This window comes from Xenia sp. Carnegie-2017, unplaced genomic scaffold, assembly GCF_021976095.1.
Source record: "Xenia sp. Carnegie-2017 unplaced genomic scaffold, XeniaSp_v1 HiC_scaffold_2, whole genome shotgun sequence".
Classification (NCBI taxonomy): Eukaryota; Metazoa; Cnidaria; class Anthozoa; order Malacalcyonacea; family Xeniidae; genus Xenia; species Xenia sp. Carnegie-2017.
This window is the reverse complement of record NW_025813482.1, coordinates 5,447,111-5,460,798: the sequence shown is the minus strand read 5'-3', so window position 1 is coordinate 5,460,798 and position 13,688 is coordinate 5,447,111. Positions and strand designations below refer to the sequence as shown.

The following is a 13,688-nucleotide window of genomic DNA, read 5'->3' as shown; positions in this document are numbered from 1 at the left end:
TACTTTTTTATATAAAGTTTAATCGTGTGAAAAGAAGTAAGTTTGATAGAGCTAATGATAAAACATCAACCTGACTTGATAGTTCAAGACTTCAAGTTGCATGCATTATAATATTTTTAAAAGAAATAAGCTGACTCCACAATTAAAGTGATGTGAGCATACAACTTTCTTTTGGATATTTCATAGGAGAAGACGTTGCCACTTTTGAAAAGAATAGGACACATCGCCGAACAATTTAGGGAATCAAACCCAGTATAAAAAGTACTAATAACTGCACAATAAACCTTGAAGTAAATAAATTTATAATATTTGTTTTTTTTGTAATATATATAATTTGGTTTTTTATTTTTAATATAAACGTATATTTTGTTTTTTCTTATGACTTAATTCAAACAAATTCTTATTGCAAATGTGCTGATTATCACATTGGCATAAATACGACTACATAGTACTCATTGCGTCTTTTTCCTTACCTTGAAAAGACAACACATGTACATAGTTTTTTCTTGCTCTTTCTTCTGAGGGAGGGGAGGGGGGGTGAGAAATTGTGAAGTTTTCTGCAAAGGAGTCATTTTCGGTAAATCTCAGCGGAAATAGGTCCATTTCTGCCATTTTTTTTTACAACATCAGGGGGGCGGTTGCACAAATCCCGGATAGCAAGGTTGTTAAGCTTTTATGAAGCTTTTAAAAAGCAGAAAGTATAAGAACTGAACAATCACTGTTTCAAAGATTGCGAAATTTCTTTGTCGTAATGAAACTATAAACACCTTTTTTACAAGTTTGAAGATTTTTGCTATCCAATGGATAACGTTATCCAGGCTTCGTGCAACCGGCCCCCGGATATCTAAAGTCGTGATTGAGATAGCCGCTCCAGTTATTATAGAACTCAAATGTCAAAATCAGCATAATCAGATGACTTAAAACGTCGCGTTTGAGCATGCTCAGATGATTTTATCCAATCAAATTACGGATAATTTTACTATAATCTATATTACTTGGTCATGCTGATTTTTGAGACAGCAAGACTGCTAGCTACGCCACTGTGTGCAGACGCTTTTATCTGACAGCTTTATTGGAATATACAGAAAAAATTTAAAGGAACAAGTCCAAGAAAATTTTTCTCTGTAATAAGATTTTTATGCTATTTGCTGTTTGAAATTAGTTTTATATATTTGTAATAAAAAGACCACATATTGCCCGACATTTCAGTAGAAATTGCCAAAGTTTACTAATTTAGCCTAAAATGGGTGTGCTGTCACAACCCTAGCTCCCCGCCACGTACGCCAATCTCTGACTCTAGGTTTGAAACTGTAAATCGCATGTACCCGTTTCTGTATCTTTTTCATATGTTACGTATCATAGAATAACTGAGTAATTTGAAAATAAAGTCGTTTGTGCCTGAATGGAGCTTAAAATTGTGAAACATTAAATTAAAAATTGCTCCAAAAGTTGACATGAATTATTCATCTTTGCTGACAGATTTTTTTCGTATGCCGAGCAATCTAATATCAAGTTGCGGGAGAGTATATTGTGTAAAATTGTATAGCAAGCAAAGAATACAAGTATTTCTTCCTTAGTTCCTTTGGTTCGGAGCATTTGATAAAATAATTAGACGCTTGCACATAATATTTTAAAAGAAGATGAAAATTTTTTGCCTAAAAGATCGTGTAAAAATGAGTCATGACAGTCGTCGGAAGTCGGAGCGTGAGCGTGGCCTTCCCTTCACATTACTAAAAACATACTTATCTGTCATATCCTACTCAATACACGTCAACGATCACAATAAAAAAGTTCCCTGGTGGTAGAGTCTGAAGAGAGCATTGTTGAAATGCAGGACAGAAGTGAGCTAGAAATGACATGTTATTAATCAGAAGCTCAATTGAAATCATAGCATGACAAATCTTGCGTGTTTTCATATGTAAATATAGGGAATTTCTTTGTGTGATATTGAACCCTGTACATTTATGAACAATATCAAGTTCCGTCTAATTTTTCAAGAAACAATCAAAGAGAAACTACACAATGACGCCGTGACAATCGGTGACGGTGACGTATTAAATTTCGTATTGTTTACTTTATATTAGACATTTTAATAACAGACTGCACAAATAGAATTTCATCATTGTAACATCTGTTATCTGATGAGCGCTTCAAATCCATTTTATGAGAAAGTTTAGTGTGAAATTATGAATGTGTGCAATTTTAAAAGAGAAACAGGTCGATATTGGTTGATACATGGAATAATTTGGACGGGTATTGCTTTGCCAACAATATTTTTTCTGATAAGAATTTCTCGTTTTCAACATGCATACAAAAATCAAGATTTAAAGTGAGTATATGCATTTCAAATGTTCACGTTTAATACCAGGGGCGGATCTAGAGTATGTCAAATCCGTCGCGCGACTGATGTTTGAAATTACCTATTCATATTAATTAAAAATTCATTAATTATTCTTACTTTATTATCGCATTTACTTCATGATAAAAATCCAGCTTTATTTATTATTGAAAACTAATGACTAATCCAATGAATATCTCGTTGGTAACCAGATCAGTTGAATTTTAATTGACCTGGAATAACCGACTGTTAAGCGGGGTGCCTTGACTGGTTCTGGATAAAGAGAGAGTCTATGAACGCCAAAACGCTTATTTTATTGGTCAATGGCCAGATCAGTGGACAGTCTGGAATGGTCTCGACTGATAAGAGAGGTGGCCGGACGTATAAGGGAGTCCAATTGCTATCTTACAATTGGTTTATTTGAATTTTTGTTTTATTGTGATTGGTTTGACGGATTTCGACTGATAGCCAACTGAACTAACATAGTCAAGCTCACTGTCTGAATTGAATGTTCGATCGTTTCATAGTAATTTTTATAAACATGATAGAAACTAAACTACAATCAGATGGAATTTATGGAAATCTTTTACAAATTCATATATTGACATGAATGCTGCTGTCCAAACTGTGAATTTTTTCAAGAGGGTGAAAAATTTATGGCTAAATTGTAAATGCTTGGCAAAGACAATCCGCGAGCGACATTTCAGTCATTGATGTTCAAAAGAAAGCCAACATTGTTTTGAGTTTTATCATCAGAAATTTACATCCAAAATCGTAAGTAAATGACAAGTGAAGTGTATGCATGAATGTAATATATCAAAGTCAATTTATGCGAGTGTGTGATGCGATATATGTCAATATGGCGTATGGTAAGCAGATTGATGCTTCTAAAATTGTTGTTGCCGAAGGAATTTAAGCTATGATTTCTTTAGTGCTTGGGGAATCGTGGCCGTTATATGGCAGCGAAATCCTACATTCCTGCAAATATATTTCAATGGACAAAAAATCTGTAGCCATAAGGCACCATACTATTATTTACTTTATCATAAACAAATGTTTGGGGCTTTTCAGTTTATGATCATTGATCATTCAATCATTGGACAGTTATACTACATATTGTTTAAGATTTCAGAAAACTAACATTTATTACATGAGAAGCTGTTTACTATAACCTGTGATTTTGAGTCTTCTGATACATGAAGCTTTTTATTTTGACAATTTGACAGGAATGGTATTAAACCTGAGTATTTCACATACATGAAATGTTGTCCTATGTCACATTTTGTCGCCTTTTCTAACTGAACACCTCATGTAGAGATGTAAAGGTGTGTTAATCTACGGCTCATACCAGATTTTTTGCCATAAATTCCAAAAGGCTATTGACATAAATAAAGGAGTATGAAAAGCATTTTCTATAAAGTAAAAATGTCTTTCTATGTATGCAGATAAACCTTGAAATTTGGCAAAACAGCAAAGTATTTTTCATGATCACTAGGTAATTTTTCTGATGATCATTATAATTTCTAAACTAAATTATTTCAGATTTACATTTAAACAAGCTTTGATCATATGAAAAGATATTTATCATAACCAGTAAGCATGACACATGAACCAATTTTAACATTCATGTAATTATATAATTAAAGACATGTTGGTTACATTCTGTTTGTATTTGCAAATACAATGCTACCAGTGATTGCTATATAGCACACCTTGCATATACTTACATAAGATAATAGTCTAGTGAAATGCCTAATAAACATTTATGGCATTAAGATGTCCTTAACTGCAAATTCTTAGTCTGATAATTTTTGCTTAATCTTTGGCAGAAAAAAATTTTGAGTTTTTTCTCAAAAAGTGAGTTTGCTGGCACTGATGTGGAGATGGGTAAAGGGTTACAATAAACTTGCATGGTTTGAAGTCTGAGCTTTTCTATATCTATGAACTGTCACTTGTAGTACCAAATTTCTAACTTAACTCATTACATAGAGGTTTGAATGGGGGTCTCTAGGGGTGTCTATGTCTGACAACTTTGTAGAAATTTTTAAAGAATATGTCTGTTTTTGAATAGCATTATTGTAAAATAAATTTTACATTCCTAAACATGCTAATGAGCCATATATTTGGCATGATAATGAGCCTAAATATTTGGCAAAACATTCAAGTATTGTTCACTTCATTATTTTTTTTTAAAAAAACGTAAGCGAAATGTGTTGTTTTTACGCAAAAACGATGCCCACAAAATACATTTTGTATTGCTCTAAAACGCTGAAAATGGCATTTTCAAGGCTCTGAAATTCAAAATTTCTCAGGGGAGAATGCTTCACACCCCCCAGGTGCGGAGCACCTCCGACGTTTTATGACTTATGTTTGAAAAATCCTAGATCCGCCCCTGTTTAATACAAAAACTGAATTCTTCAATTTTTTTATTGTTATAAGGCTGGTTCTAATTTCTGTTACTTTAAATTTAACAACAGATAAGCGCGATAACTAACACAAGAATTTTATATGTCACCTAGAACATCCACTACAATTTATCAGACATATGTTTCGCCTGCACATTTGTCAAAAAGATTTTACATGCTAAAATTGTAAATTAAATTTCTAAGCTAACATGTAAACAAAACTTAACTACTGTTTGTACAATCAATGTGAAAGACCTCACAGTTTCCCTATCCAAGCAAAATGTCAACATTGTCAACAGTCGTATGACAACCTTATTGTTTTAAATTGTCAAATCTGCCAATGTCTCAAGCTGACTAGAATTGCTGACCATGCATAAATTGAACATCATCATCTACATCTTTAAAAATACTAAAAACTTTGGTGTAGCAATTCAGATGTGCAATATTTTACAAATTTTACAAAATTACCACCCTTATTTTCTTGTAGCACAACCAGCAAAGCCAATTATACTCCTGTAAAAGACAATGTGAGCATTTTGAATGCTAATGGTGAGTATTTTCTGCAAGTTAACAGGTTATTAAAGACAATATATTACCTGTAACATACTAAACTGTATCTTCATTTTAGAAAATTACAGTGTGTGTTTGTTTCCATTGGTCAAAGATGATAAATATACTTGTCGAGTTCCATGTGATTGGTCTCTTATGAATACTGGATTACTTGATGCTTATTATGTCATAATGGTTGTAAATTTTTGGGCAGCATTGATAAGCACTGTCTTGACATTGATTACTCTTGCTTCGTTTGGAAAATTGTAAGTAGAACTGAAATGCTATGCTGTTTTAACCAATCACATAATAAGTCACCACTTATGCTAGCTTCAATTTGTTTTCATATTTTTAATAATCATGTTATTCTCATTAACCTGTAGCTACACATTCACCTGTCAGCAGGTGTATGTGCACAAACACAAAAGAAAGATCTTAAATCTAAGAGTAACGTATATATAATATATATATGCACACTGACACTTCCTATGAACATTCATCATTCTTCATGAATGGAGCAGCTCACTGCAGCTGTGTATTTATACTTTGTTCAAGAGAGAAGTTTTAGTGCAGAAGGTAATTACTTGTATTTTAGACGTGAATTTCCTCACATTGTCAGATTTTACATTTTGTTGAGTTCTGCTCTGTATGGTAAGTTTGAATGTTGGAACATGATTACAATTGTCACAACTATTTTATCTTACTCTGAATTATAATTTGTTGTCTTTACGTAGCAACTGTTTGTCTTCTTCCATTACGCATTGGTCTTGCAAAGGTTTACTGTGACAAACAAAAATATTGGAATGATCAAGGACACAGTACTACAGCAACAATTGTTTCAGGTACGACGATGATTAAAGAGGATTTGTGGCACGCATGATAAGCCAGTTTATCTAATTGGGTTGTAACATATTGTAAGTGACATATATGCACAGTCAGGCGATTGTCGTTCATTTGCATAAATGTAATCATTGTAAACATCGTGCTACCTTTTATAATTTTCAGTATATATGTTTACAATTCTGCTGCAACCATCTCATGATCAAGTTAACGTAGCTAATTCATCATTTTTTGCAGGTGCTCTCACTCACTACTTTTTCCTGGCATTTTGCTTTTGGTCGTTATGTTATGTTATAAACGCTTACACGGTCATTGTAAGACATGTACATAAGGTGCTTTATAAAAAACACAAATATCATTTAATCCAGCTCTTGATTTGTTCATTCACACCTGCATTATTTGTGGCTTTGAATATTGCAATTGAGAAACCAGGGTATGAAACATTATTCTTGGACAGAATGACCTCAGTATTCACAACACCAACGGGAGAATATGTTACCTTCACTTTACCTATTCAAATTTCGCTTGGTATCACGATATCACTTCTTTGGGCCATTGTGCGCTACGTAAGAAAGGTAAGTAAAGGCTTTTTCATGCCTTGTGGCGGTAAAAAGTTTAATTTGGTAAAAATTCCTATTGCAGGAACGCGTATTGTACTATTTGTAGTTGTACGTACTAGTTAATTTCACAACTTTTCACGGGTGAACTGCTCTACATTTGCGCTAAATCTTTTTCACTCAGGTACGAAAGAATAACGCATCAACGCAAGCAATCCGATCTGGTGAAGATATCAAAGGATTCATTAATGCAGAATGTCAGTTCACGAAACTTGCTCTCTTGTTCATTGTTACAATCATTGTTGTTTTATGTTCTCAAGTTGTGCTATTGAACAGAAATGAAGACTATCTACACAATTTTTCTGAATACTTCGCATGCCTCAAGGTGACAACAGGAAGGCGATGTGATCATGTTGTTTGTTCACGATTATACTGAGCTTTATTCTGTTTTGTTTTTAGAAACATGGCAAACGATGTAAAATGCCTGAAAGTCAGATATTCATCCTGTCCAGCGTACAGATATGTGCCCCTGGATTTTATTGTCTTATCAACTTTTTCTTGTTATTCTTTAACAAAGACACTCGCCATGTCTGGAAAAAATGGTGCAAAGTTTTTTCTATATGTTCTCCTGGGAAAAAGACCAATAAAGATGAGACAGACTTGCCAAATGTTAGTGGGTCCTTGATGAAAAACGAAGAACAAACACGGTCGAGTACTCTGGAAACAAATGTAATATGAATATTTTGGATAAACTCACACCTATAACTACGCAACAACTCTTGCAGACACCGCTTGAGAAGATATATTTTACAAACTGAATATTTTTGAATGACCAGCATAGAATTTATGTAATTTTTTCTTATTCTTTGTTTGGACTTTCCGACTTTGCCATAAAGATATTGCGTACAAAACAAAAGGGGACTATGGGATATTAATATGTTTAGTTCGTCTGGGCTGTAAGCACTTGTGCTGTGTTTGTACATCATTGGTACACATCTGTTGAAATAAAGTTGTAAGTTTAACTTGCCTTAAATTTGATTCAATGCTCCGGTGCTTCACGACTTAACACTAAATTCGTTTCCTTTTTTTCTTTTTATGGCTTGATAATCCAGTTTCGCTGGTAGATCTTTTCTGTATCTACAAATATTCAATTATTAACTAAAATCAATTGACTTTAACAAAGGCGAATCTGTTTTCAGATTTATGCACGGTCATAATGAGCTATTTGCCAACAATTATGTTTATCGCAAAAAAAAAATTCGAAATGCATCAATAATATACGAATTTCAAGATTTACTTAATTTACGCATTTTATATTATAGTCAATCTAAATTGCAATAATTATATTATGCGCACACGAACATATAACAAATGGCACATGCACAACATAAATGAAGGCTTAGAGAGCTTCAGCACTACAAGAAGTACGACTACGATTAAGAGATGTCTTCTTTAAGGGTAGGCAGAGTTTCCATAAAAACAAAGGTTTTCCAGGAGGAGCATTGCAATGTTGCTCAAGTTTTCTCTTCAAAATTCAAATGGTAGAGTTTCATAAAATACGGTAAGGTTTTCCAACTTGAATATTGCAATGTCGTTCAAGTTGTTCTCTTCTCAAAATTCAAATGGTAGAGTTTTCATAAAATACGGTAAGGTTTTTCAACTTGAATATTGCAATGTTGTTCAAGTTGTTATCTTCTGAAAATTCGAATGGTAGAGTTTCATAAAATAAGGTAAGGTTTCCAACTTGAATATTGCAATGTTGTTCAAGTTGTTATCTTTTGAAAATTCAAATGGTAGAGTTTTCATAAAATACGGTAAGGTTTTTCAACTTGAATATTGCAATGTTGTTCAAGTTGTTCTATTCTCAAAATTCAAATGGTAGAGTTTTCATAAAATAAGGTAAGGTTTTCCAACTTGAATATTGCAATGTCGTTCAAGTTGTTCTCTTCTCAAAATTCAAATGGTAGAGTTTCATAAAATAAGGTAAGGTTTTCCAACTTGAATATTGCAATGTCATTCAAGTTGTTATCTTCTTAAAATTCAAATGCTAATTAGAGTTTTCATAAAATACAGTAAAGTTTTCCAACTTGAATATTGCAATGTTGCTCAAGTTGTCCAAGAAGACCATACATTCATGACGTTTATCTTACAGTCACCTCTGATGTGATTAGCATTAGCAAACTTACCTCTGAAACAGAGCGACCAAAGCGAAGTATCATATCGTTAAACTTACACGGCTATGCAAAACCCTTAATAAAGAGCAACGCAAAGACCTCTTATGCCAGTTGCCATCGTACGGTTGGGGCAATTAAAACGCTCTGGAATTCTGAAATCGTTTGCCAAAACAGGTATATCTACCGTATTCACTGTGATCTGCATGTACACATCGTTTGTCATGTAGCAACAGCAGTTCTACTGCAATTGTATGTCGACGTTTTTATATTTCCAGTAATGAAAAACCGGCGATTTTCTTATTGTATTGTCGTATACATCAAAACTCTGATATGTTTACAAAGCCATAATACTCGTTCTCACATTTGTAACGGTTCGATATTGTTACAGGTTTTACAGCCAAAGAAACAATTTTGACTAAACGACGGCAACTACAAATTTGCTCGCCCCATGCCCATACACGATCAAACTTTGTACTCGTAGTCGTACTCGTAATCTTCTTCGCTCGTCTTGTATTTTGACCAATTAAATCAAGTCGTATATTTATATGATTTATATGATATGTACACTATGGCAACCCCCGCGAAAATCGCCTTTAGCTCAAATAACGATCAGTATACCTTCATAGTGATGTTTTGTAGTAAAACAAAATGTAACTATAAACTAAGACTAAAGACAATTTCTTCAAAAACATGAGAAGAAAATGACAAGCAAAGCAGGTTTACTTTCTGATTTTCCATTTTCTATCGTGTCTGCGCCATTTTATTGAGACAAATTATCGATAAATTAAATAGAGCTACGCATTTTATGCATTGACTCACGGATTTGGCAGTAACGACTTTTATAGTTATGTATGTAGAGGCTTAGGAACTTACAGCATTGAGCTTTCCTCGAATTGATTCAACTGTGTGATCCATTGAAGCGTTACCAGTCTAAAAAAAACGTACGTAAGTATCACAAAATGTAATAATGAACATTTTGCAAAAATACTAAAAATCGAATGAATTAAGTACTTCAAGTGCTATGTAATTTATTGTTTTGCTAATTTAACCGAAAATACCTCAAGTTAGACAATTTTCGATGCTCTTAATTCACAGAGAGAGATCAATGTTGATTAAAAAAACATCTCCTAAAATGTGACAAGAAAAAATCACCACACTTACCAAAGACTCTTGAACATCGTTCGTTTCAGAGGATTTTTCATCTACCTGATGCCTTGGTTTTTCAGGAAAACATGCATACAAACCATAAGACGTTGTACTGTTTAAGAATGATTTGACTGCTTCCGTGTTTAGCGATACAGACATTGTAGGAACCTGAGAGGGATATGTGCAAACAGAAAGCGGGGGTAAATTTTGAGGATTAGGAACATATGGTGATTCACTTGTTTCCTGATAGGTTTTTGTGTTGATTTAGCATTTTACATATCAATGATTGACATGACAAAGACGATGTAAGGGCCTCAGAATTTGAACTGCTAGTGACTTTAGAAAGGGTGTCTGGAATCGGATCAACGTGCTCCTGTGACAATTGTTCATTGTTGATCACCCGCATAGTCTTTGAATGTCCTCGAGAATCTGCAACTGACATAATTACATTAAGTTAAGTTTCTTTTTTCCCTTAAGATCCAGGAATTGTATATAAACTATACATTAGAGTAGTTGAAGAAATAACAACAATTAAGTGTGGAGGTTTAAGTGAAAAAACAATAGCCCACTTCGCTGTACAACTTGGTGTTGTATATTTAATGAGATTACTGACTGCCCCCGTGCATTATAATAATCACATGCTTGAAAAGACACGCGTCACACAAAAATTTTCAATAAAGAGGAGCTACTGTTGGTCCTTCATAATGTAGTTTAACACAAGGTATAAACTGTAAGTACATGCATAGAAATTCATACATACTGGTAATCTTTCTCTATAATATCGATCCATCATCTCAGTCTCTTCAACACTCAAATTCTGGTCATAACACACATGAAGAATTCCACCAAAAATCGATTATTTTTTCTTTTCGCCTGTCTAATTAAGACAAGAGTCTCAATTAATTTAATTACAACTCAGATTAATTATATGATACCAAAACAACACTTGATGGTAACTACAATAATAAGGCAAATTAATAGCAATTGATTGCTTTTACAACTTTTCAAGTAATAAATAATATATGTTACAAGTATGAAACTTAAAGTGTAGGGTGCAGCAAACTAAATTGACAGCGCAAACTTCTGTATATTCCTTTCCTAAGTGACAAACCTTCCTTTCCACTCTTCTTCAAACTACACAATTATTTATTTTCCATTACCTGGCGGCCATGATATGTTTGTATTTGATCCAATAATCTTTAGTAAAATCCTCAGATGGACAATCATCCAAAATTCTGTATCTAAGTCAAAAGCAAAAAACAAAGTTTTTTCGTTATTTTGTACGAATATTTCACACGCAGACGCTAACGAATACATTGTGTCCATTTTAGAAATATGTACCAACTTCGTACATAGTAATGAAGTTAGAGATAAGCAACAATGGAGCAACACTAGAAAAAAATAATTTATATGAGCTCACTCAAATCGAGTGTATTGTGGGTTATTGGCGGGGAGTTACTGCAATATCTGAAATTTAATTAGTCATTTAATATGCTTTGGAAAAACAATCTTGATTTCTGAGAGAAACATACAAAACTTTCAGTTGAAGTTCAATTTTTTCTGAAACTGTGAAGAATGCATGTCATATTTCATAATAATCTATTATTCAATGTATTTAACGCAGTGGATTGTTCACTTCACGACAAATAAGCGCTTCTTTTGCATGCGACTCGCTATTTCATTTGAGCGGACAACAACATTTTTAAACATTTTGCAATACTTCTCCATACGCTACAAAGAGATAGATTAGAATGCCTTGTTGACTGAACACTGAGTGAAACCATATATTTGGTATTGTCAATAAAGTCATGAAATAAACAAGATACTATTTTTCAGATGCATTTTCAAGATGCATTTTCATCTTCTTGAGATCAGTGTAGCACTGCATTTCAAATCTTCATTGTCACAAGAAAAACACATTTATGTATCACACCACATGAGTACATAGTGAATAGAATCATATTGTATGAAAAATGGAGAAAAAATGATTAACAGATCATCAATGCACTTCAAGAAGACAATGCAGTAATTGTTTGAATATTAACTTATAGGAAATTGGAAGAAAGAAAAGTTTATCGTTGCCAGAAAATTGGCAAATTAAATATTCAGAATAATAGGCGGTAATGAAAAATTTTGCAAGAATTAATCAGAAATAACAAGAATAATAAATGTGTCCAGTAAATTTGTAAAAAAACTGTAATAAATTTGCAAATTGTTAACAAAAAATATTTCAATGAACCTATGTTACTTAAATGCATGAAAAAAGCTAATTTCTGCATATATAAGTGATGCAATAACAAAACTACATGCTTACTCATCAATAACACCATACAGAGCAAACATTTCCAAAAGGTCCTTTGTCAAGTTTAATGCTGGAACTCCATGAACAAGTAAGAACTTTGATTCTAAGTTGACTGTATACACCTGACGTAAAAAAGTATTTGTATGTACATCCTCATCCAAACACAAGTTTACAATGTGAAACAGTCATCAAGATTGATACCAAGAAAATATAATTATGATCTCACATTACGTAGCTACTTTATGTGTAGCATATCATCTTTCATCTGTGTGTTATAAAAAGGATGTTATGTGTTTCACTCCCACATTATACATCAGTGATCAAGAATGATGTTTGACCCCCTCCCTTATATAAATACATAAGCGAAAATTTCGAATATTCACAGCGCAAAATTGCCGAAAAATTTTCCTCTAGCCTGACCAATTTGCAAAATTATCAGTCTGGAGTAATCAATAAAGATTTTTCCTTCCCCTTAACATCAATAAATCACTTTTTTATAGGAAAATCACAATTGCCCTTCATTATTAGCCCATATCTTGAGGTCTATAATAAATTTTAACTGCACGTTGTTTGCGCCTTTAACCAAGTTTCCGTGATTTAATTCCTATGTAATACATGACTTGCAAACTAACCAACTGCTAGGTATGCAGAACTTTTCATCGGTTTTAATTGTTTTTATTTTAAAATTTTAAATTTGAACTGCAACAGAATTATTTACAATTTAAAAATGACAAATGAACGTATGACGCTTATCTGAAGATCTTTCTTATCATCTATTATGATAAAACACGTACTTTAACAGCTCTTTTCCAACGAGCTTCTCTATATTTTGCTCTTGACTCACAAAAAGATGATTTTTTGTGATGATCCTTCACCTTTTTGTCAATGTTTGTAGCGGCCATATTGCAAAACTACTTTTGAGAATTATTACATGAAGTATCCGGTCTCTTTTTATGAATATATTAAGAATAAATAGAATAATGATCATCGCAAAAAGAACAAAGACCATTCTTTGAAATCGTGGCCTTTGTGACAGATTTGAATAAACTTTCAATGTATTGTGCTCTTCGAATTTGAGTGATGGGTAAAAAGAACCGTTATCCATCAAAAAAAGATGATCATATTGAAAACATTCCTGTCAAGTTGAAAAAGAAATCCGTTTTTTCTTGCATTGCAATTGGAAACCATGGTAGCGCTTACATGGTTGTGGTATTTTTACTTGGTTGGTGATGATTGATGATTTTGCATTTGCCCACATGTTTCTAATTATGTTTTATTGTCAATAGCTACACTTTCAGGGATACTTCACAGGTAACAAATTTTCAATTTTACCCATTGAAGAGTTAGATAACTACTTCCACTGCTCAGTGCTGTATC

The 13,688-nt window shown here is 33.1% G+C and overlaps 1 protein-coding gene and 1 long non-coding RNA gene across 7 annotated transcripts; one reads left to right on the top strand and one right to left on the bottom strand.

The window, feature by feature from the left end:
• Window positions 1-2,032: 2,032 nt before the first annotated feature.
• Window positions 2,033-7,711, top strand: LOC124440132. The gene is made up of 8 exons (XM_046990461.1): window positions 2,033-2,329; window positions 5,231-5,292; window positions 5,372-5,558; window positions 5,888-5,943; window positions 6,027-6,134; window positions 6,370-6,707; window positions 6,874-7,074; window positions 7,149-7,711. Exons 1-8 carry the CDS (start codon window positions 2,187-2,189, stop codon window positions 7,425-7,427), a joined length of 1,374 nt encoding a protein of 457 aa, XP_046846417.1. The 5' UTR covers window positions 2,033-2,186; the 3' UTR covers window positions 7,428-7,711.
• Window positions 6,720-13,247, bottom strand: LOC124440133. Of its 6 annotated transcripts, XR_006946572.1 has the most exons (8): window positions 13,106-13,247; window positions 12,324-12,433; window positions 11,170-11,250; window positions 10,770-10,886; window positions 9,922-10,444; window positions 9,737-9,793; window positions 8,876-8,938; window positions 6,720-7,826 (listed from the first exon to the last, which is right to left on the bottom strand). It is a non-coding gene; the product is annotated as an uncharacterized LOC124440133 (long non-coding RNA). The 6 variants fall into 6 exon arrangements; XR_006946569.1 differs by having other exon boundaries at window positions 9,737-10,444; XR_006946568.1 differs by lacking the exon at window positions 8,876-8,938.
• Between the last annotated feature and the right edge of the window lie 441 nt (window positions 13,248-13,688).